Raw genomic sequence first — 16,755 nt, forward strand, 5'->3', positions numbered from 1 at the left:
CATTATTGCAGCATAGTGATCAACTTACGTCGATGGGGAAGGAGATGCGGAAGGTGTTGGAGATTAATAAGGACCTGCGAGGAAAAATGGAAGACCTGGAAAACCGGTCCAGGCGACAGAATTTGAGGATTGTGGGGCTGCCCGAAGGAGTTGAAGGGCTGAGACCGACTGAGTATTTTGCTGCGATGCTGGTGAAACTATTGGGGGAGGGGGAGGATCCCTCCCAATATGAACTGGATCGGGCTCATCGGTCGTGGAGGCCTGTACCAAAGGCGAGTGAGCTGCCAAGGGTAGTGACTCTGTGCTTCCGTAGGTACAGTGTGAAGGAGAAGGTCCTGTGCTGGGTCAAGCAGAAGCGGGTGGTGCAGTGGGCTGGAGCTGGTATACGTCTATACCAGGACTTTACGGTGGAGCTGGCGAGGAGACCTGCTGGCCGGTCTAAGCCAGCCAGTGAATGGGAGTAAGGTGGGGGGAGGGGCTGTGGCCATCGGAGCCTGGCAGAACAGGGTCCGAGTGGTCTAGCCGGGGTGGAAAGTTGGGGGGGAAGGAACCGAGGTTGGGGGAAGGAGTTTTACAAGTGGCAGTGGAGGGGGGGGGGGGGTTACAACTCTTGGGTATCATGTACGGCACTCTTTCAGAGTTTGGACGGCGTTGAGTGTGTGTGTTTTGGGGGGGGGGGGGGGGGGGGAGTGGACTCTATGGTGACCATGGGCGGTCCCGGACTCCTTTTTTCTTTCTCTCCTTTGTTTTTTGTTTCCACCGTGGGAGGGTTTGTTTTATTGGATGCACATATTGACAGGTGTGCCGTTGTTTGGGGTGGTGGGAGATGGGATCGTTGTTATTGTTGAGGGGATTGATTTTGTATTTGTTACCGTTTACTGTCTGTGGGTGGGGTCTAAATTTTGAAGGAAATGTGAAAATGTAGAAAAACACATATAAAAAAAATAGAAGTGACGAAAGTAGCGGAAAGGGCAATATCTGCAGATGTTATTTATCAGAACATCCGGACGGTATTTGATAAAGTCCCTCGTATGAAACTGCTAAAGTTGCAGCTCATGGAATTTTGATCAAACTATGAAGACCATGGGTGGGATTTTTTGCCCCCCCCCCCCCAGCGACATGTTTTCCAGTGGCAGCCAATGTCAACAACGCTTTGTGTGGCTCACCCGTCCTGCCATGGGACTGGAAGATCTGTTGGCGTGAAGGGCTGGAAAATCCTGCCCATACCTGTGGTAGGAAATGGAAGCAAATGGATATCATATGTGGTGTTGAGCTCTTTACTGTTGGAATTTTCCTTGTGTTTAGTATATGAATGTAATGGGGCTATTATAAGATCCGGAAAGGAGTCCACACTGAGCCGAACGGGTTAAGTCAAAGGAAAAAGGTTTAATGCAACAGAACAAGATGGGCAGCACGGTAGCATGGTGGTTAGTATAAATGCTTCACAGCTCCAGGGTCCCAGGTTCGGTTCCCGGCTGAGTCACTGTCTGTGCGGAGTCTGCACGTCCTCCCCGTGTGTGCGTGGGTTTCCTCCGGGTGCTCCGGTTTCCTCCCACAGTCCAAAGATGTGCGGGTTAGGTGGATTGGCCATGCTAAATTGCCCGTAGTGTCCTATAAAGTAAGGTTAATGGGGGTGGGGGGGTGTTCGGGTTACGGGTATAGGATGGATATGTGGGTTTGAGTAGGGTGATCATTGTTCGGCACAACATCGAGGGCCGAAGGGCCTGTTCTGTGCTGTACTGTTCTATGTTCTATGTTCTAAGAGTACAGAGCTGTTACTCTACTACAGAAGCCAGCTCACAGTTCATGGCCCTCCGGTTTTATACAGGATGTAGAAGGGGGTGCCCCGCCCATCATTGAGGGAGTGTGTATTCTCCATAGCCTTTGGGAATATCAATCCTCCAGTCTCAAAGCAATGATCTGCTTACGGTGTCATTCGTGTCCCACGACCTGCTTAACCCTAGGTTATGACAAGGGCGATTGTAATTTGAGGCATTAACTTTCAGCTTGCAACGACAGAAAACTTGACGTGGTAAACGTGTCCGTTGGTTATTGTAAGCTCCGAAGGCTGATTGTTTTTGTGTTAAGTAAATAGGTCACCGAGTGTGATTACTTTTGTATAACTGAAATGATGGCGAGTTAGAACTACTTTGGGGGTGCAGTGGTTGGCACTGCTGCCTTCTGCACAGAGGACCTGGGTTCGATCCCGGCCCCGGGTCACTGTCTGTGTGGAGTTTGCACATTCTCCCTGTGTCTGTGTAGGTTTCAGCCCCACAACCCAAGATGCCCAGGGTAGGTTGATTGCCCACACTAAATTGCCCCTTAATTGGAAAAAAAATAATTGGGTACTCTTAAGTTTTTATTTTTTGAAAACTATCGCTTTGAATGCTTAATTTTTTTTCTTGACAAGGGATCTTTTACACTGTCAAAATTTAGAGCTCTTTATAAATGAATTTGAGTGGATATTTCCATTTGCAGTTGATGTTGAATTAAACCTTCTCTGGTAAGAAAATTGCAACTTTATACTCTTATGTAATTACATTGAACATGGATGGATGACTTCCGTTAATTTTTGATTTAATCAGAACCAGTTGACAATATGCAACAATGCTTTGGAAGGTTCAGAGGAACTGCTAGAATATGCAAATCGGACATTGAGCACAGCTGACCCGGAGGCTTTCACTAAGGTATGATCTTGGCTTTACATGGAAGTGGGCGGACAAAATTGACCAAACCTTTTTGGCAGAAGAAGAGTTTGGTTTGAAAATTTGGAAGCAACAGTTTTAAACAGGAGTGGAACATTATTGAGATCAGTAGAAACAACCAATGGGAAGGGCGGCATGTGGCGCAGTGGATAGCACTGGGACTGCGGTGCTGAGGACCCGGGTTCGAATCCTGGACTTGGGTCACTGTCCGTGTGGCGTTTGCACATACTCCCCATGTCTGTGGATTTCACCTCCACAACCCAAAGATGTGCAGGTTAGGTGGATTGGCCACGTTAAATTGCCCCTTAATTGGAAAAAAATCCCAAAAGTAATTGCGTACTCTAAATTTATGAAAAAAGAGGGGAAAAAAGAAATGAACAATGGGATGTAACAAAATCATGCAAGAATTTCGGATGCTGTGATTTACATGTGGCACATTCCACTTTGCCTGTATAAATGGTGACAACTGTCCAGTGCAGCTTTGGCTCAGCTTACTGCACTGTGGTGAGGTGGCATCTGGATTCTCCGGTTACCTGCACATGGTAATCCCAGAAAATTAGAGAGTTAAGGCTGTTTCTTCACAAGCTCTGAGCAGGGGAGAGCTTTACTTGGGTATCCTCTTTTTAAAAAAAAATACTAGTAAGTAGCAGGAGAAACTCAGGAGCATGTTCCCAGTCTCTTTCCCCCTTTGTAAGGGTCTGGAGATTTTGGAAGAAAGGGGGGACAGCTACCAAAATGGAGCTAAGGGAACCTCTGAGATGACTGTACCTAGATTGTTATGTTTCATTGTTGTAGTGCATTCAAAGACTGGTAACTTTTCAACAAATGCAGTACATAGACTTAAATATAAAATGCAACTACTATATAATTCTTGTAGAGATAGAGACTGCAATAAGAAAATTGTATGTATACCCCTGAAAATTTCACATTGACTTTGAAATGATACAATTTACCTTTTGACTAACTTCTGGAATGTCAGCAAACCTTTTGTTACCTACTAAAGCTTATCTATGCTGGCTTAATTCCTAGTGTTTTTGATATTTAAGACATTTCAGTAAGTTTCTGTACTTTACAGCTAATGAATTTGAGAATTGCCTGCTTTGGTGGATTTCAGCTTTCTCCTATTGATGTTTGCTATTCCTCCAATGAAGGATAAAGATGTTTGGGCATGAGTGCTTAGAACTATGAATCAGACAAATTGCCTTAAATATCCTCATGCAAACATACTGTGGATCCAAAACCTGTTTTGCTCCTCTTCAAATATGAAGAAGTGCTATGTTGAGACAGCTCTGTTAGAACCTGGTGAATGGAAGTTGGACTTTGAATATACCGGAAAAATGGAAAAATTAGAACAATTCGAAAAAAACTGGATGAGACTTGGAAAGGTAGATCTTTCTATTGGGGGGAGGGAACAGAGCGAGGAGAGGACATTGCCGTTGTTCAGTGGTTTTGAGGTGTTTGTAGATTACAGATGATGGATCACATGCAAAAGGTGGGACCTTTTACCAAATGTCTCTATGAAAATAACTCCTGGTTGTCTGGCCTGATCCTTTTGGCATGTATGATATATTTACAATCTCACTTCTGTCTCCTCCACTGAAGCTTTTGGGATGTTTACAGCTGAGTAAGAAAATGTAACTGGACAACTGTGGATCGCAATTCTAAAATGAGCAGGGATGGTCAGTGGACTTTGCCTGTGAAGAATGGACTATGTTTGAGGAGCAAAGCATAACTTCTGTGGATGATCTATAGTTTCCTTTTTGGAGATGAAAAGAACCTTTCCCTGTTCATCCCTCCATTTTTGAAATTGAGCAATTATGGACATTATGGTTTTAAAAATCTATATTTTTATGGGATGTGGGCTTCGCTGGCTAGGCCAGTATTTGTTGCCCATCCTTAATTGCCTTTGATATGGTGTTGGTGAGCTGCCTTCTTGAACCGTTGCAGTCCATATGATGTAGGTACACCCACTGTGCTGTTAGGGGGTTCCAGGATTATGACCCGGTGACAGTGAAGGAACGGCGATATATCTCTAAGTTAGGATGGTGCGTGACTTGAAAAGTTACTTCCAGGTGATAATGTCCCATTTCTCTGCCGTCCTTGTCCTAGATGATAGTGGTCATGGGGTTGGAATGTGCTGCCTAAGGAACCTTAATGGGTTCCTGCAATGCATCCTGTAGATGGCACTTGCTGCCACTGTGTGTTGGTGGTGGAGGGAGTAAATGTTTGTGGAAGGGATGCTAATCAAGTGGGCTGCTTTGTCCTGGATAGTGACGAGCTTCTTGAGTGTTGTTCGCGCTGCGCCCATCCAGGCAAGCGGGGAGTATTCCATCACACTCTTGACTTGTGCCTTGTAGATCATGGGCAGGTTTTGGGGAGTCAGGAGGTGAGTTACTTGCTGCAGGATTCCTAACCTCTGACCTGCCCTTGTAACCAAAGAATTAAAATGGCTAGTTCAGTTTTCGGTTAATAGTAACCTTGGAGATGTTAGTGGGGGATTCAGTGATGGTAATGCCACTGAATGCCAGGGTGATAGTTTGATTCTCTTATTGGAGATGGTCATTGCCTGCCTCTTGTATGGCGCAAATGTTATTTGCCACTTGTCAGCCAAAGCCTGGATATTGTCCAGGTCTTGCTGCATTTTCGCGTGGACTGCTCCATTGCCTGAGGTGTCGTGAATGATGCTGAACAATGTGCAATCATCAGCGAACCTCCCTGGATCTGACCTTGTGTTGGAAGGAAGGTCATTGATGAAGCAGCTGAAGATGGTTGGGCCTAAGACACTTCCATGAGGAACTCCTGCAGTAATGTCCTGGACTGAGATGACTGACCTCCAGCAACCACAACTATCTTCCTTTGTGCTAGGTATGACACCAACAAGCAAATACTTTTCTTCTGATTCCCATTGACTCCAGTTTTGCCAGGGCTCCTTGATGCCATACTCAATCCTATGCTGCCTTGGTGTCAAGGGCAGTCACTCTTACCTCGCCTCGAGTTTAGCTCTTTTGTCCATGTTTGAACCAAGGATGTTATGAGGTCAGGAGCTGAGTGACCCTGGTGGAACCCAAACTGAGCATCAGTAAGCAGGTATTGTTAAGTAAATGCTGCTTGAAAGCACAGTTGATGACCCGTTCCATCACTTTACAGATGATTGAAAGTAGATTGATGGGGCGGTAATTGGCCAGGTTGGATTTGTCCTGCTTTTTGTGTACAGGACATACCTTTCCACATTGCCAGGTAGATGTCAATGTTGTAGCTGTACTGAAACTTGGCTGGGAGCGCAACAAGTTCTGGAGCATAAGCCTTCAATACCATAGGTGGAATATTGCCAGGGCCCATAGACTTTGAAGTACCCAGTACCGTCTGCCGTTTCTTGATATCATGTGGGGTGAATCAAATTGCCTGAAAACTGGCATCTGTGATGCTGGGGACCTCCGGAGGAAACCACGATGGATCATCCACTCGACACTTCTGGCTGAAGATGATTGTGAATGCTTCAGCTTTGTCTTTTGCACTGATGTGCTGGGCATCTCTATCATTGAGAATGGGGATATTTTGGAACCTCCTCCTCCAGTGAGTTGTTTAAACGTCCACCATCATTCATGACTGGATGAGGCAGGATTGCAGAGCTTAGATGGTTGTGGGATTGCTTAACTCTGACTTCTATCAAATGCAGCTTGTGTTGTTTGGTATTCAAGTAGTCCTGTGTTGTAGCTTCATCAGGGTGACCTCATTTTTCGGTGATGGCCCACAGCATCTTATGGCTGTCCAGTCTGGAGTTACTAGAACCCATTCTGAATCTATCCCATTTAGCACCATGGTAATGCCACACAATACGATGAAGTGTACTCTCAATGTGAAGACGGGGCATTGTCTCCACAAGAACTGTGCAGTGGAGCAGCATGGTGGTGCAGTAGTTAAGACTGCTGCCTCACGGCGCCGAGGTCCCAGGTTTGATCCCGGCTCCACACTCCCGTGTGGAGTTTGCACATTCTCCCCGTGTTTGCCTGGGTTTCGCCCCCACAACTAAAGATGTGCAGGGTAGGTGGATTGGCCACGCTAATTGCCTCTTAATTGGAAAAAATGAATTGGGTACTCTTACATTTTTTTTTAAAAGAACAGTGTGGTGGTCACTCCTATGGATAGATGTATCTGCAGTATGTTTTTCCCTCTTGGTTCCCTCACCACCTTCACAGACCCAGTTTAGCAGCAGTGTCCTTTAGGACTCAGCCAGCTCAGACAATAGTGATGCTACTGAGCCACTCTTGGCAATGGACATTGACGTCCCCACCCACAGTGCCTGCTGTACCCTTGCCACTCTCAGTACTTCCTCCAAGTGGTTGTCTACTTAGAGGAGTACTGATTCATCAGCTGACTGGACGGTATATGGTAATCAACAGGAGGTTTCCTTGCCCATATTTGACCTGAAGTCATGAGACTTCATGGAGTCTGAAGATAATTTTGAGGACTGCCAGCGTCACCACTGTGCCGCCACCTCTGATGGGTCTGTCCTACTGGTGGGACAGTACATACCCAGGGATGTTGATAGTGGTGTTTTACGATAATACCCTACAGTGCAGTAGAAGGCCAATCAGCCCATCGAGTCTGCAGTGACCCCCCGAAAGAGCACTCCACCCATGCCCGCTCACTCACTCCACTGCCCTATCCCTGTAACCCCATGGCCAATCCACCTAACCTGCACATCTTTGGACCGTGGAAGGAAACTGGAGCATCTGGAGGAAACCCACGTGGACACTGAGAGAGCGTGCAAATGGTCACTCAGTACAGCCAAAGCAATGGAACTTGAAACACTAGTTCAGGGAGAGTAACAATTTGTGTTGCTGAATTATAGAAATTAACTTTGGGTAACTGCACATTTGAGTTTCTCCATATTTTGGAATCTGTTGCAGGGGATGTTCTAATAGATGTTGAGTGCCATATTGCGCTGCTGCTTGACACAAAGCATGCTGGAGATGGCTAGATGTGGTAAAGGATTATTGTATTCTTAGACATGGAATTTAGATTCACCTCTAACATGTGCCAGTAATATTGCTATGCAATTCAGTTGCATGCTGTTTTGAATTTGTATTTGTGCCGTAAAAATATTATGAAAACATTCTAAAAATGGTCTTGGGAGTTAAAAGGACTGGATTGTGCAACTCGATGCAGCTGTATAATTGGTGTGCAAGCAAGCAAAGACTGGTAAGTGATTGACCGAATGCTAGAAGAGGCTACCTTTCAGTCTATTGACTAAGTGCCAACTGTACACTAGTGACAGTGTTGTAAAGCTGTGCATGATAAAGTATCAACATACTTACTCTTGTTTATTTAATCATACTTTTGCACTAAAAATTTTAATTATCCAGTAATTATTTAATTAAATGACTTTAATTGAGAGGAGTGGGCTGTGCATCTCTGCATTGGTGGGCACATCAGCATTTGAATTCTGTTGTTTCTTTTAATTCTTCCCAAAATCCCTTTCCCTAATATTGCTGTGCTGCTTGAATAACTGGACATAATGTGGCGTGCTTAAGCATGTATGTGAAAGTCAATTATTTTGATTACTGCAGCACTAACCCACTAACTGCTGCAGCGAATATATGATTTTGCAATGTTGCTGGTAACTAAAAGTAGATCCAATATTCTTTTGATTTTAAACAAAACAATGTCTTGGTTTCCTTGAACAAGTTTGTAGATTTCTCTTGTACTTTCACCTCTTACACTTTCAGCATGATGTTTCAGTCAACTTGCATGAGCGGGACTAACATCCTCTTTTCCTCTTCCTCTTTCACTCCAAGGCTGCCAAGCAGATCAAGGATAGGTAAAACAACAACACTTATTTATTTTCTCTGACAATTTCTAAATCACGTACATGTGTAATATGTTATAAGTTGTATTTAATGTGAGGATTGAGCGAATGTAAGAGAAGAAAAGTAGAATTTCCATGTTTTTGTCTAATGGTACAGAAATAGGTTTTACTGGGAGGGTGTGGGGGGCGGGGAAGAGGAGAAAGGAAGGAAAAAAGGACTTGTATATGTACTTATTTCCCAAATAATCTACTTGTATGAACAAAACTGGCTTTCTGTTCAGAGTCTGTCCTTAAAAACAAGCTACTCGGCTTGGAAAAGGTTCTTGGTGCGTAGACACTAATGAGCTTGTGTCTCAATATTTGGGGACAATGTGTCATTTTTGGATGACTTTTTTTTTGTGTTCAGGCAAACTACTGGGTGAGGGATGGTAGTTAAGGTGGGGCTCCAGCTCAGTATGCTCAAACTCTGTTGCAGTATTAGATATGGCAGTCGCTCAGGATCTAGTGTGACAGTAAACGCCATCTATTTTCTCACTTAAAGATTGACTTAATCAACCTGCTGCTTATTTCATTGGCTTTGGGTTGGCATCAGCTGGTGCTCACTGGTGCCTTCCCTAGTCGTCTTCCATAGTATTTCGATTCAGAAACTGGCACAACCTAGAGTCTGCTTCCAGCAGAGAAGCTTGACCCAGCTAACACATCCATACATGCTCTAATACGTATTCTAAATGGCAGCAAAATTGGAACATTTATTGAATTTTATGTCAAAGAGTAATTTGCCTCAAAATCGCAAAAATGTGAGAGGCTGAGACTGGAGATCGCCGTACAACGCTGCAGAAAAACAGCATTATTCTGAGTTGCCCAGCATGTTCCCCAACACATTGGCTTGTGTTTGAACATTTTTTTTTAAACTGGTGATCTTCAGCTGACCTCGTACTCGCCCATTTAAACACATTCCAAAGTATGTTATTAATTGCACCCAAGGCCTCTGTTCCACTTCCTGTTTTCCTTTCATCAGCACCTATGAGCAGTATGATTCTGGAACCATCCTTGCTATTCAACTTTTTGGATGGTTCATTGGAGTAGCAGTGTTCTCCATCTAGACTACACCAGGCTACTGCAACCGTCACGTCTGGCAGACATACACAATTTAACCAGTTGGGAAGCGAGGTTGATATAGCTTGTGGACTACATCATGTATTCCCTACACAGCTGAAATGTAGTGGGTAAAAATATGATCAAATTAGCTAGTTACAAATATTACACTCCTGCTTTATTATCAGTTCAAAAAAACTGAAAAGACCACCCTAACTTCCGATTCCGCGTTACTTTCATAGGGTAACAATGGCTCCTGCATTTCGGCTATCTTTAAAACCAAAGATTAGTGACAACATGACTCATTTGATGGTTGATTTCTCCCAGGAAAAGCAGATGCTGAGATCACTGAAATTTTTGCCAGGTAGGAATTTTGATTTGTTGACCTACCCTAGTTTAGATCAATACATTGCCTGTATAGTGTTTTTGCTCCAGCCATGCAAAGCTGTTGGCCGCTATACTCGAGTATTAAAATAACATGATTTCCTTTCTTGCTTTTGGACAATAGCTGACCTGCGCAAATCTTTGTCATTATTTCAGCTGCTCCAATCCAAGTGTTAGCAATGGGCTACAATCTGGAGGGAGATGTGGCTCTTCCTTGTTTCTTTCTCATACACACGTGCACACACACACACGGAAGAAATATGCTCAATCCCTACACTGGCTTTCTACTTCTGTCTATGTGAGCATAACCATTTACCCATACCCATTCCCCCACAGGTTTGTAGTTGAAATTAGAAACAGAATTATGGGATTTAACCTGAAGCAGTTTTTTTTTGTTTCAAACAAAGCTATTATGCCTGAATTTTAATGAGGTAAAAATCATTCTCAAATGTTAGTGGCATCTTCTGTAATTGTAAATGTTCTTTTAATAATTGCTGCTTCATGCAATTGTGTTTTGAAATCTGTGGATGACGACTATTAAAGTTAATGTTAAATGGACGTTTTCAAAACTCACTGAACATTCCTTTGTGTAGCGTTCCATTTTTGGAGCACTGTCAAACAACATAAAACCCGTAGCCAGATTAGTTGAAGTGAAGTGCAGGGAACATTAGCTCCTTTGTATGCTGCACTGTTCAGTTGGAAGTAATCCTAACCTACAGGAAAAATGTGTGTCCATTATTAAATGTTTTGTTTTATCAGTAGAGTAATTCAGTTAAGAAAATCTTTCTGTTGTAAATTGTATAACTTGTGTTCTTTGTGAATTGTCCTGATGTAGTTGGATGAATGAATTTGTGTCAATCTATAGTTAAACTGCCCATTGACTGAAATGGCAAGTGCAAGGTAGACAAAGACAATAACTTGGGTGAATTGTGTGTGTGTGTATATTTAATGCATTTTTCCCTCATTATATAAATCTTCCACTTTTGCAATGTGGATCTGTTTGGCGAAATTGGAATATATTTATTTTAAGCTTGTATTTGTATGTTTATCTTCCTTTTTCAACAGCATAAAGCCCATTACGATTCTACCTCTTTTCAGTTCTATCTGATTCGAAATGTTAACTCTGTTTCTCTTTCCACAGATGCTACCAGACCTGCTGAGTTTTTCCAATACTTCCTGGTTTTATTATTAAAGTATGTGGATCTTTCTATTGAGGAATTATCCATCGATTTTTCAAAGCTCAGTTGGACTGCTTTCAAATGTAGTAGAGCTTATATAGGACCCTATTACAGCAGGCCTGATCGTGCCACCTGTTTGTCTAGACTAATAATGATGCATTAATGAGCCATCTGCTGCCTTTTCTGTTAAAAGCTTTTGTAATTCAACATCATGCAGATTGATAGATGAATTTCCCTAGGTGAATTTTTCATTCCCTGAGCCTAGTAATAATAAAATTGTAAACTGTCTAGCATTATTTTGAAGATATGTAATGTATGCTGTTTATGTCCAATCCCAGCTCAAACTCCTCAGTCCTCACTGGCCTGCACTGTTCAAATCTACACAATATATTTCTCTCACCACCTCCTTCCAGCCCAACAACTTTCCCTTCCCCACTCCACCCTTCTAAATTCTCCATCCCTCTGCCTTTGGCTTTTCTGCAATCCCCTTCCTTCAGCAGCCTACATTGCCAGCAGCTCTTCAGCCAGTTGGCTCCTATACTTTAAAAATCCCACTGTAATTATGTCTGCCTTCCCTCCACCATGTCCTTCCAAGACCCTTCTTAAAGTCTACGCCTTTTGACTTTTGTTTGCTCCTCCTAATTTCTCCTTTGGCTCAGCATCCACTTTTTACTTCGAAATGTCAAGATCTGACAGGTTTATGCTGAATTTTGACTTGTACCGTGTCTCATGTGAAACCAGAGAAATTATGTGCAGCAAGACCCCACCACAGGCCCCAGTCCATTGCAATCTCTTTCACCCCTGCCCAAGTGGTGCCCCACTCTTGAAGGGCCTCCTTAAATATACTTTACCAGGTTGTCTTTGAATGGCCATGTCACATCCATCTGGTGATGTCTATTCTACTCCCATTATGGAGGGGTGTACATCTCTGAGGTAAAATAATGTCCTGCCAGCCTCTCTTGTGTCTCCATGACAATGTACCGCAGGTCCTTCTGACCAATCCCTTGTAGTAATTCTTCACTGCCGATGATGTCCAGGATTACACGTTGGCATCGCTGGTGGAAGATAGGGAAATGTGAAGTTATTTACTTTGATTGTAAGAATAAAGAGGCAGAATATTTTTAAAAGTTGAAGACCTTGTAAGTTGCTGTTCCAAGAGATTTGGGTGTGCTGGCACAAGGAATGGAAAAAATTAGCATGCAGGTATGCAACAAGCAATTGGGAAGACAAATGACATGTTGACCGTTGCAAGGAGATTGGAGCACAAGAATATATAAATCTTGCTATAGTTGTCTAGGGTTTTGTTGAAACCACATCTGAAATACTGTGTGCAATTTTTGTTTCCACATTTAAAGAACAATACTTGTATTGGAGATGACACAGGGAAAGTTCACCAAATTGGTTCCTGGGTGAGAGGGTTGTCCTATGCTGAGAGGCTGAGTATTTTGGGCTTGTATTCTCTGGAGTTTAGAAGAATGAGGGATGATCTCATTGAAACATACAAAATTCTGAAGGGGTTTATGGCAGGAACTCTGGGAGATTGTTTCCATTGGTTGGGGAATCTAAAAAACAGGGCACAGTTTCTGGATTAGGGGCTAATCATTTGGGACTGAGATGAGAAATTTCTTCACTCGAGGGTTGCGAATCTTTGGAATTCTCTGTCACAGGGTGTTGTACATGTTCCATTGTTGAGTTCGTTTGTCATAGAATTTACAATGCAGAAGGAGGCCATTCGGCCCATCGAGTCTGCACCGGCCCTCAGAAAGAGCACCCTACCTAAACCCATACCTCCAACCTATCCCTGTAACCCCACCCAACCTTTTTTTTGGGTACTAAGGGAAATTTATCATGGCCAATCCACCTAAGCCTGGGATAAACAGATTTGTGGTGTCTCGGGGAATTAATGGATATGGGGCGTGGGTGGGAAAATGGAGTTGAAGCTCGAGATCAATCATGATCGGATTGAATGGCGGAACAGACTTCAGTTGGCCATGTGGTCTGCTCCCGCTCCTATCTCTTATGTTCCTGCATCCAATTTATGTGACCCTTTGCTGTCCTCTTCCCTATCTCACTGGCATAGATTGTAGTTGGTACTATTGTGGCATGCAGCTTTATGGTCGTGTTGATGGGAGGTGTGATCCTAATGCAAGTTACTATTCTCCTTCCATTGTAATTGTTCCAATTGTAGAAGATGTAGGTATCACTGTGAATCCTTTTTTAAAAATATTTTTTATTCTCCTTTTTCACGTTTTCTCCCAAATTTGCACCCAACAATAAACAATAATCGGTAATGAAAGAAATGTCAATCCCCGTATCAATAACAACAATCCCATCCTCCCACCAAACCCCAAACATTGGCCCGCATGTTAACATAAGCAATTGACAAACAAGAATCCGGAATCACCCATAGTCACCATTCAGTCTCTTTCCCCCCCCCCCCCCCCCCCCCTATTGTTATCACTGTGAATCCTGAGTGGTAGGAACTCGTGTCCATGTACCCGAACAGGCGCCGGAATGTAGCGACTAGGGGCTTTTCACAGTAACTTTATTGCAGTGTTAATGTAAGCCTACTTATGACAAAAAAGATTATTATTAGATCACTATGGGAAGATAGAGTGGAATTCAGGCCTAAAGTGTCTCTCTGCAAATCCATCTGTTGCCTTAGGCCAGCATGGTTTATGGTAATTTATCCACTAGACTGGCTGATAGAAATAGACTTCAATGCTGCATCTTAAATGTCAGAACAGTGTGAGTGAACAGATCTCATTATCTTTAGTCATAATCAAATCACTGTAGCCAGATATTATTTTGCAAAGTCAGTGATGCTATGTAGCATGGATAACTGATTGGTTTCTTTTGTGCAAAAATGTTATGGTCAAAAGATAGGATATAAATGAGGTTCATAAAATCCTTTTAATTTGTATCCAAATATAGTAATACATCTTTAGTAACCATGAAGCGACTGTTGCATATTATTATGTGATATAATATATAAATACTGAGTACGGTCTTAGTATTAATTTGTGCATCACTTTTAAAAACAGATCCCCTATGGCTCTATCTATGGGTAGCTTGGGAACTAAAGCATTGTGAATTTTTATGCTGAAACCACTTTTTGGGTGATTAAAACTATTAAAAATTTGAATATGTCATGAAGCTGGCTTTACAGCTTGCACATTTAAGATAATTGCTTGACAATTAACATTGGATAATTGCTTATGGAAACGATATTTGAAATCATTCTAATTTAACAGTACATCCACTGGTTTCTTGGGTATTCTGAAACTTGCCAGCGAAAGCAAGGTGAGAACATAGCAGTTTGAATCAAACATATGGCCGTGTTAAAAATGTTCTGTATTCCCAGCCACTTTCTTATTTATTTGCGGGAAAGGGTTTGGTCACAGTACTTACATTGAGAGCTTATTTCTGCATTTTGGAGGTTTGCAGAATTTCATCAGGATGACGGGCATGCTTGCCTTAGATTGTACCTTGGCTGCTGTGTAATATGACCAGCAACAGCCTGTTTTTGAAACCTGTAGTTGTGTAGCAAGAAAAAGTCAGAGTCTTGCAGGAGATACAATCCACGCCACAGGTAGAGGCTGAGTTTCCTCAATTTATCCAATCAGTTTTTCAGGAAGCTCAGGTGGTGGCAGACACCTGCGGCCTTCTAGAAGAAGATCTGCCGCCTTCTGGATCTGGGTGACCATATGCTACCAGTGACCACCAAAGTCCCCAATGCCTTCAACTTTCTAGTCTTTGTAGGGTGGCAAGGTAGCACAGTGGTTAGCACTGCTGCCTTCAGTGCTGAGGACACGGGTTCGATCACAGCCCCGGGTCACTGTGTGTGGAGTTTACACATAACCCCGTATCTGTGTGGGTCTCACCCCCACAACCCAAAGATGTGCAGGTTAGATGGATTGGCTATGCTAAATTGCCTTTTAATTGGAAAACAATAATTGGGTACTCTAAATTTATTCTTTAAAACGTTGTAGTCTTTGTAATCTTTCAGGGCTCTGCTGCACACACAACTAAGGCCTGTCAGCAGCTCACAATGCTTGGAGAGGGCATGGGGGAAATTGGAGACGAACTCTTGAGATTTGAAATTCTGGACTAGAATGGAGGGGAGCTTGAGGCAAGATCTCATTGATGGATAAGCAGCAGAAGCCGCTAAATGGATGGTTTGGATTGGATTTATTGTCACGTCTACCGAGGTACAGTGAAAAGTATTGTTCTGCATACAGCACAGACAGATCATTCCGTACATGAAAAGAAAATACATAGGGCAAACATAAAATACACAATTTAAATACATAGACACAGACTTTGGGTGAAGCATACAGGAGTGTAGTACTTCTACTTAGTAGAGATGTGTGAAGAAATCAGATCAGTCCATAAGAGGGCGTTTAAGAGTCTGATAACAGTGGGGAAGAAGCTGTTTTTGAATCTATTTGTGCGTGTTCTCAGACTTTTGTATCACCTGCCCAATGGAAGAAGTTGGAAGAGTGAATAAGCCGCGTGCGAGTGGCCTTTGATTATGCTGCCCGCTTTCTTAAGGCAGCGGGAGATGTAGACCGAGTCAATGGATGGGAGGTAGGCTCGTGTAACGGACTGGGCGGTGTTCACGGCTCTCTGTAGGTTTTAACGGTCTTGGGCCGAGCAGTTGCCATACCAAGCTGTGACGAAGACAGAGAGGGTGCTTCCTATGGCGCATCTGTAAAAGTGGGTAAGAGTCCATATGGACATGCCAAACTTCCTAGTTTCCTGAGAAAGTATCGGCACTGTTGTGCTTTCTTGATTGTAGCATCAACTTGGGTGGACCAGGACAGATTTTTGGTGATGTGCACACCTCAGGATTTCAAGCTGTCAACCATCCCCATCTCGTCCCTGTTGATGCAGACAGGAGTGTGTACGATATTTTGCTTCCTGAAGTCAATGACTAGCTCTTTAGTTTTGCTGACATTGAGGGAGAGATTGTTGTCGTTATACCACTCCACTAGGTTCTCTCTTTCCCTCCTGTATTCTGACTCATCGTTGTTCGAGATCCGACCCACTATGGTCTTGATTTTGGTGACAAGCGTTTGTGAGCTCTGTACTTATTGGTAAAGGTGAAGATGGAAGTGGCATGGCAGGCGTTTAGGTTGATGGTTAGTAATGGATGGGGATACAACTTGGTTTATCTTTACTCTTCATCCTGATATGGAGTAGTGGCTAATTTGATGCAGTGAATTGAGACCAGGTAGAGCTTTTTGTGGTCCAGCCAGGTATCGTGAATGATGGGTGAAGTGCGGCAAATTTCCTTGTCTTCAGCCTTTAAACTTGATAGAGTGCATACCAGAAGAACAATGGGATGAGTGGAGGAGGTGAAGGTTTTGCTGATAACAAGGACATCAAAGGTGGAGGTGAAGCAATGGCTGAGCAAACCGACAGTGCAAAGGTGTCAATTGACTGAAATGTCCAAAATAATGGACAATTAAAGTGAAAAAGTGCTGTTGTACATGAAATAAGCAAGTATATTCCAGGAGAGTGAGCAGAAGGAAGTGCAAATGGAAGAGTGTTGACTTTGTCTGTGATCAGGATGACAGCA

At 43.1% G+C, this 16,755-nt stretch overlaps 1 protein-coding gene across 6 annotated transcripts in view; it reads left to right on the top strand.

Moving 5' to 3' along the window:
- The window catches only part of fsd1l (fibronectin type III and SPRY domain containing 1-like), an 80,497-nt gene that overhangs the window by 24,196 nt on the left and 39,546 nt on the right, over window positions 1-16,755 (top strand). For all 6 annotated transcript variants that reach the window (XM_038804568.1, XM_038804570.1, XM_038804573.1 and 3 more), the window contains exons 4-6: window positions 2,586-2,687; window positions 8,504-8,526; window positions 9,852-9,973. In XM_038804568.1, the coding sequence (XP_038660496.1) occupies window positions 2,586-2,687; window positions 8,504-8,526; window positions 9,852-9,973 (247 nt within the window). The remainder of the gene's footprint in view (window positions 1-2,585; window positions 2,688-8,503; window positions 8,527-9,851; window positions 9,974-16,755) is intronic.

Source organism: Scyliorhinus canicula, chromosome 8 (genome assembly GCF_902713615.1).
Source record: "Scyliorhinus canicula chromosome 8, sScyCan1.1, whole genome shotgun sequence".
Taxonomy (NCBI): Eukaryota; Metazoa; Chordata; class Chondrichthyes; order Carcharhiniformes; family Scyliorhinidae; genus Scyliorhinus; species Scyliorhinus canicula.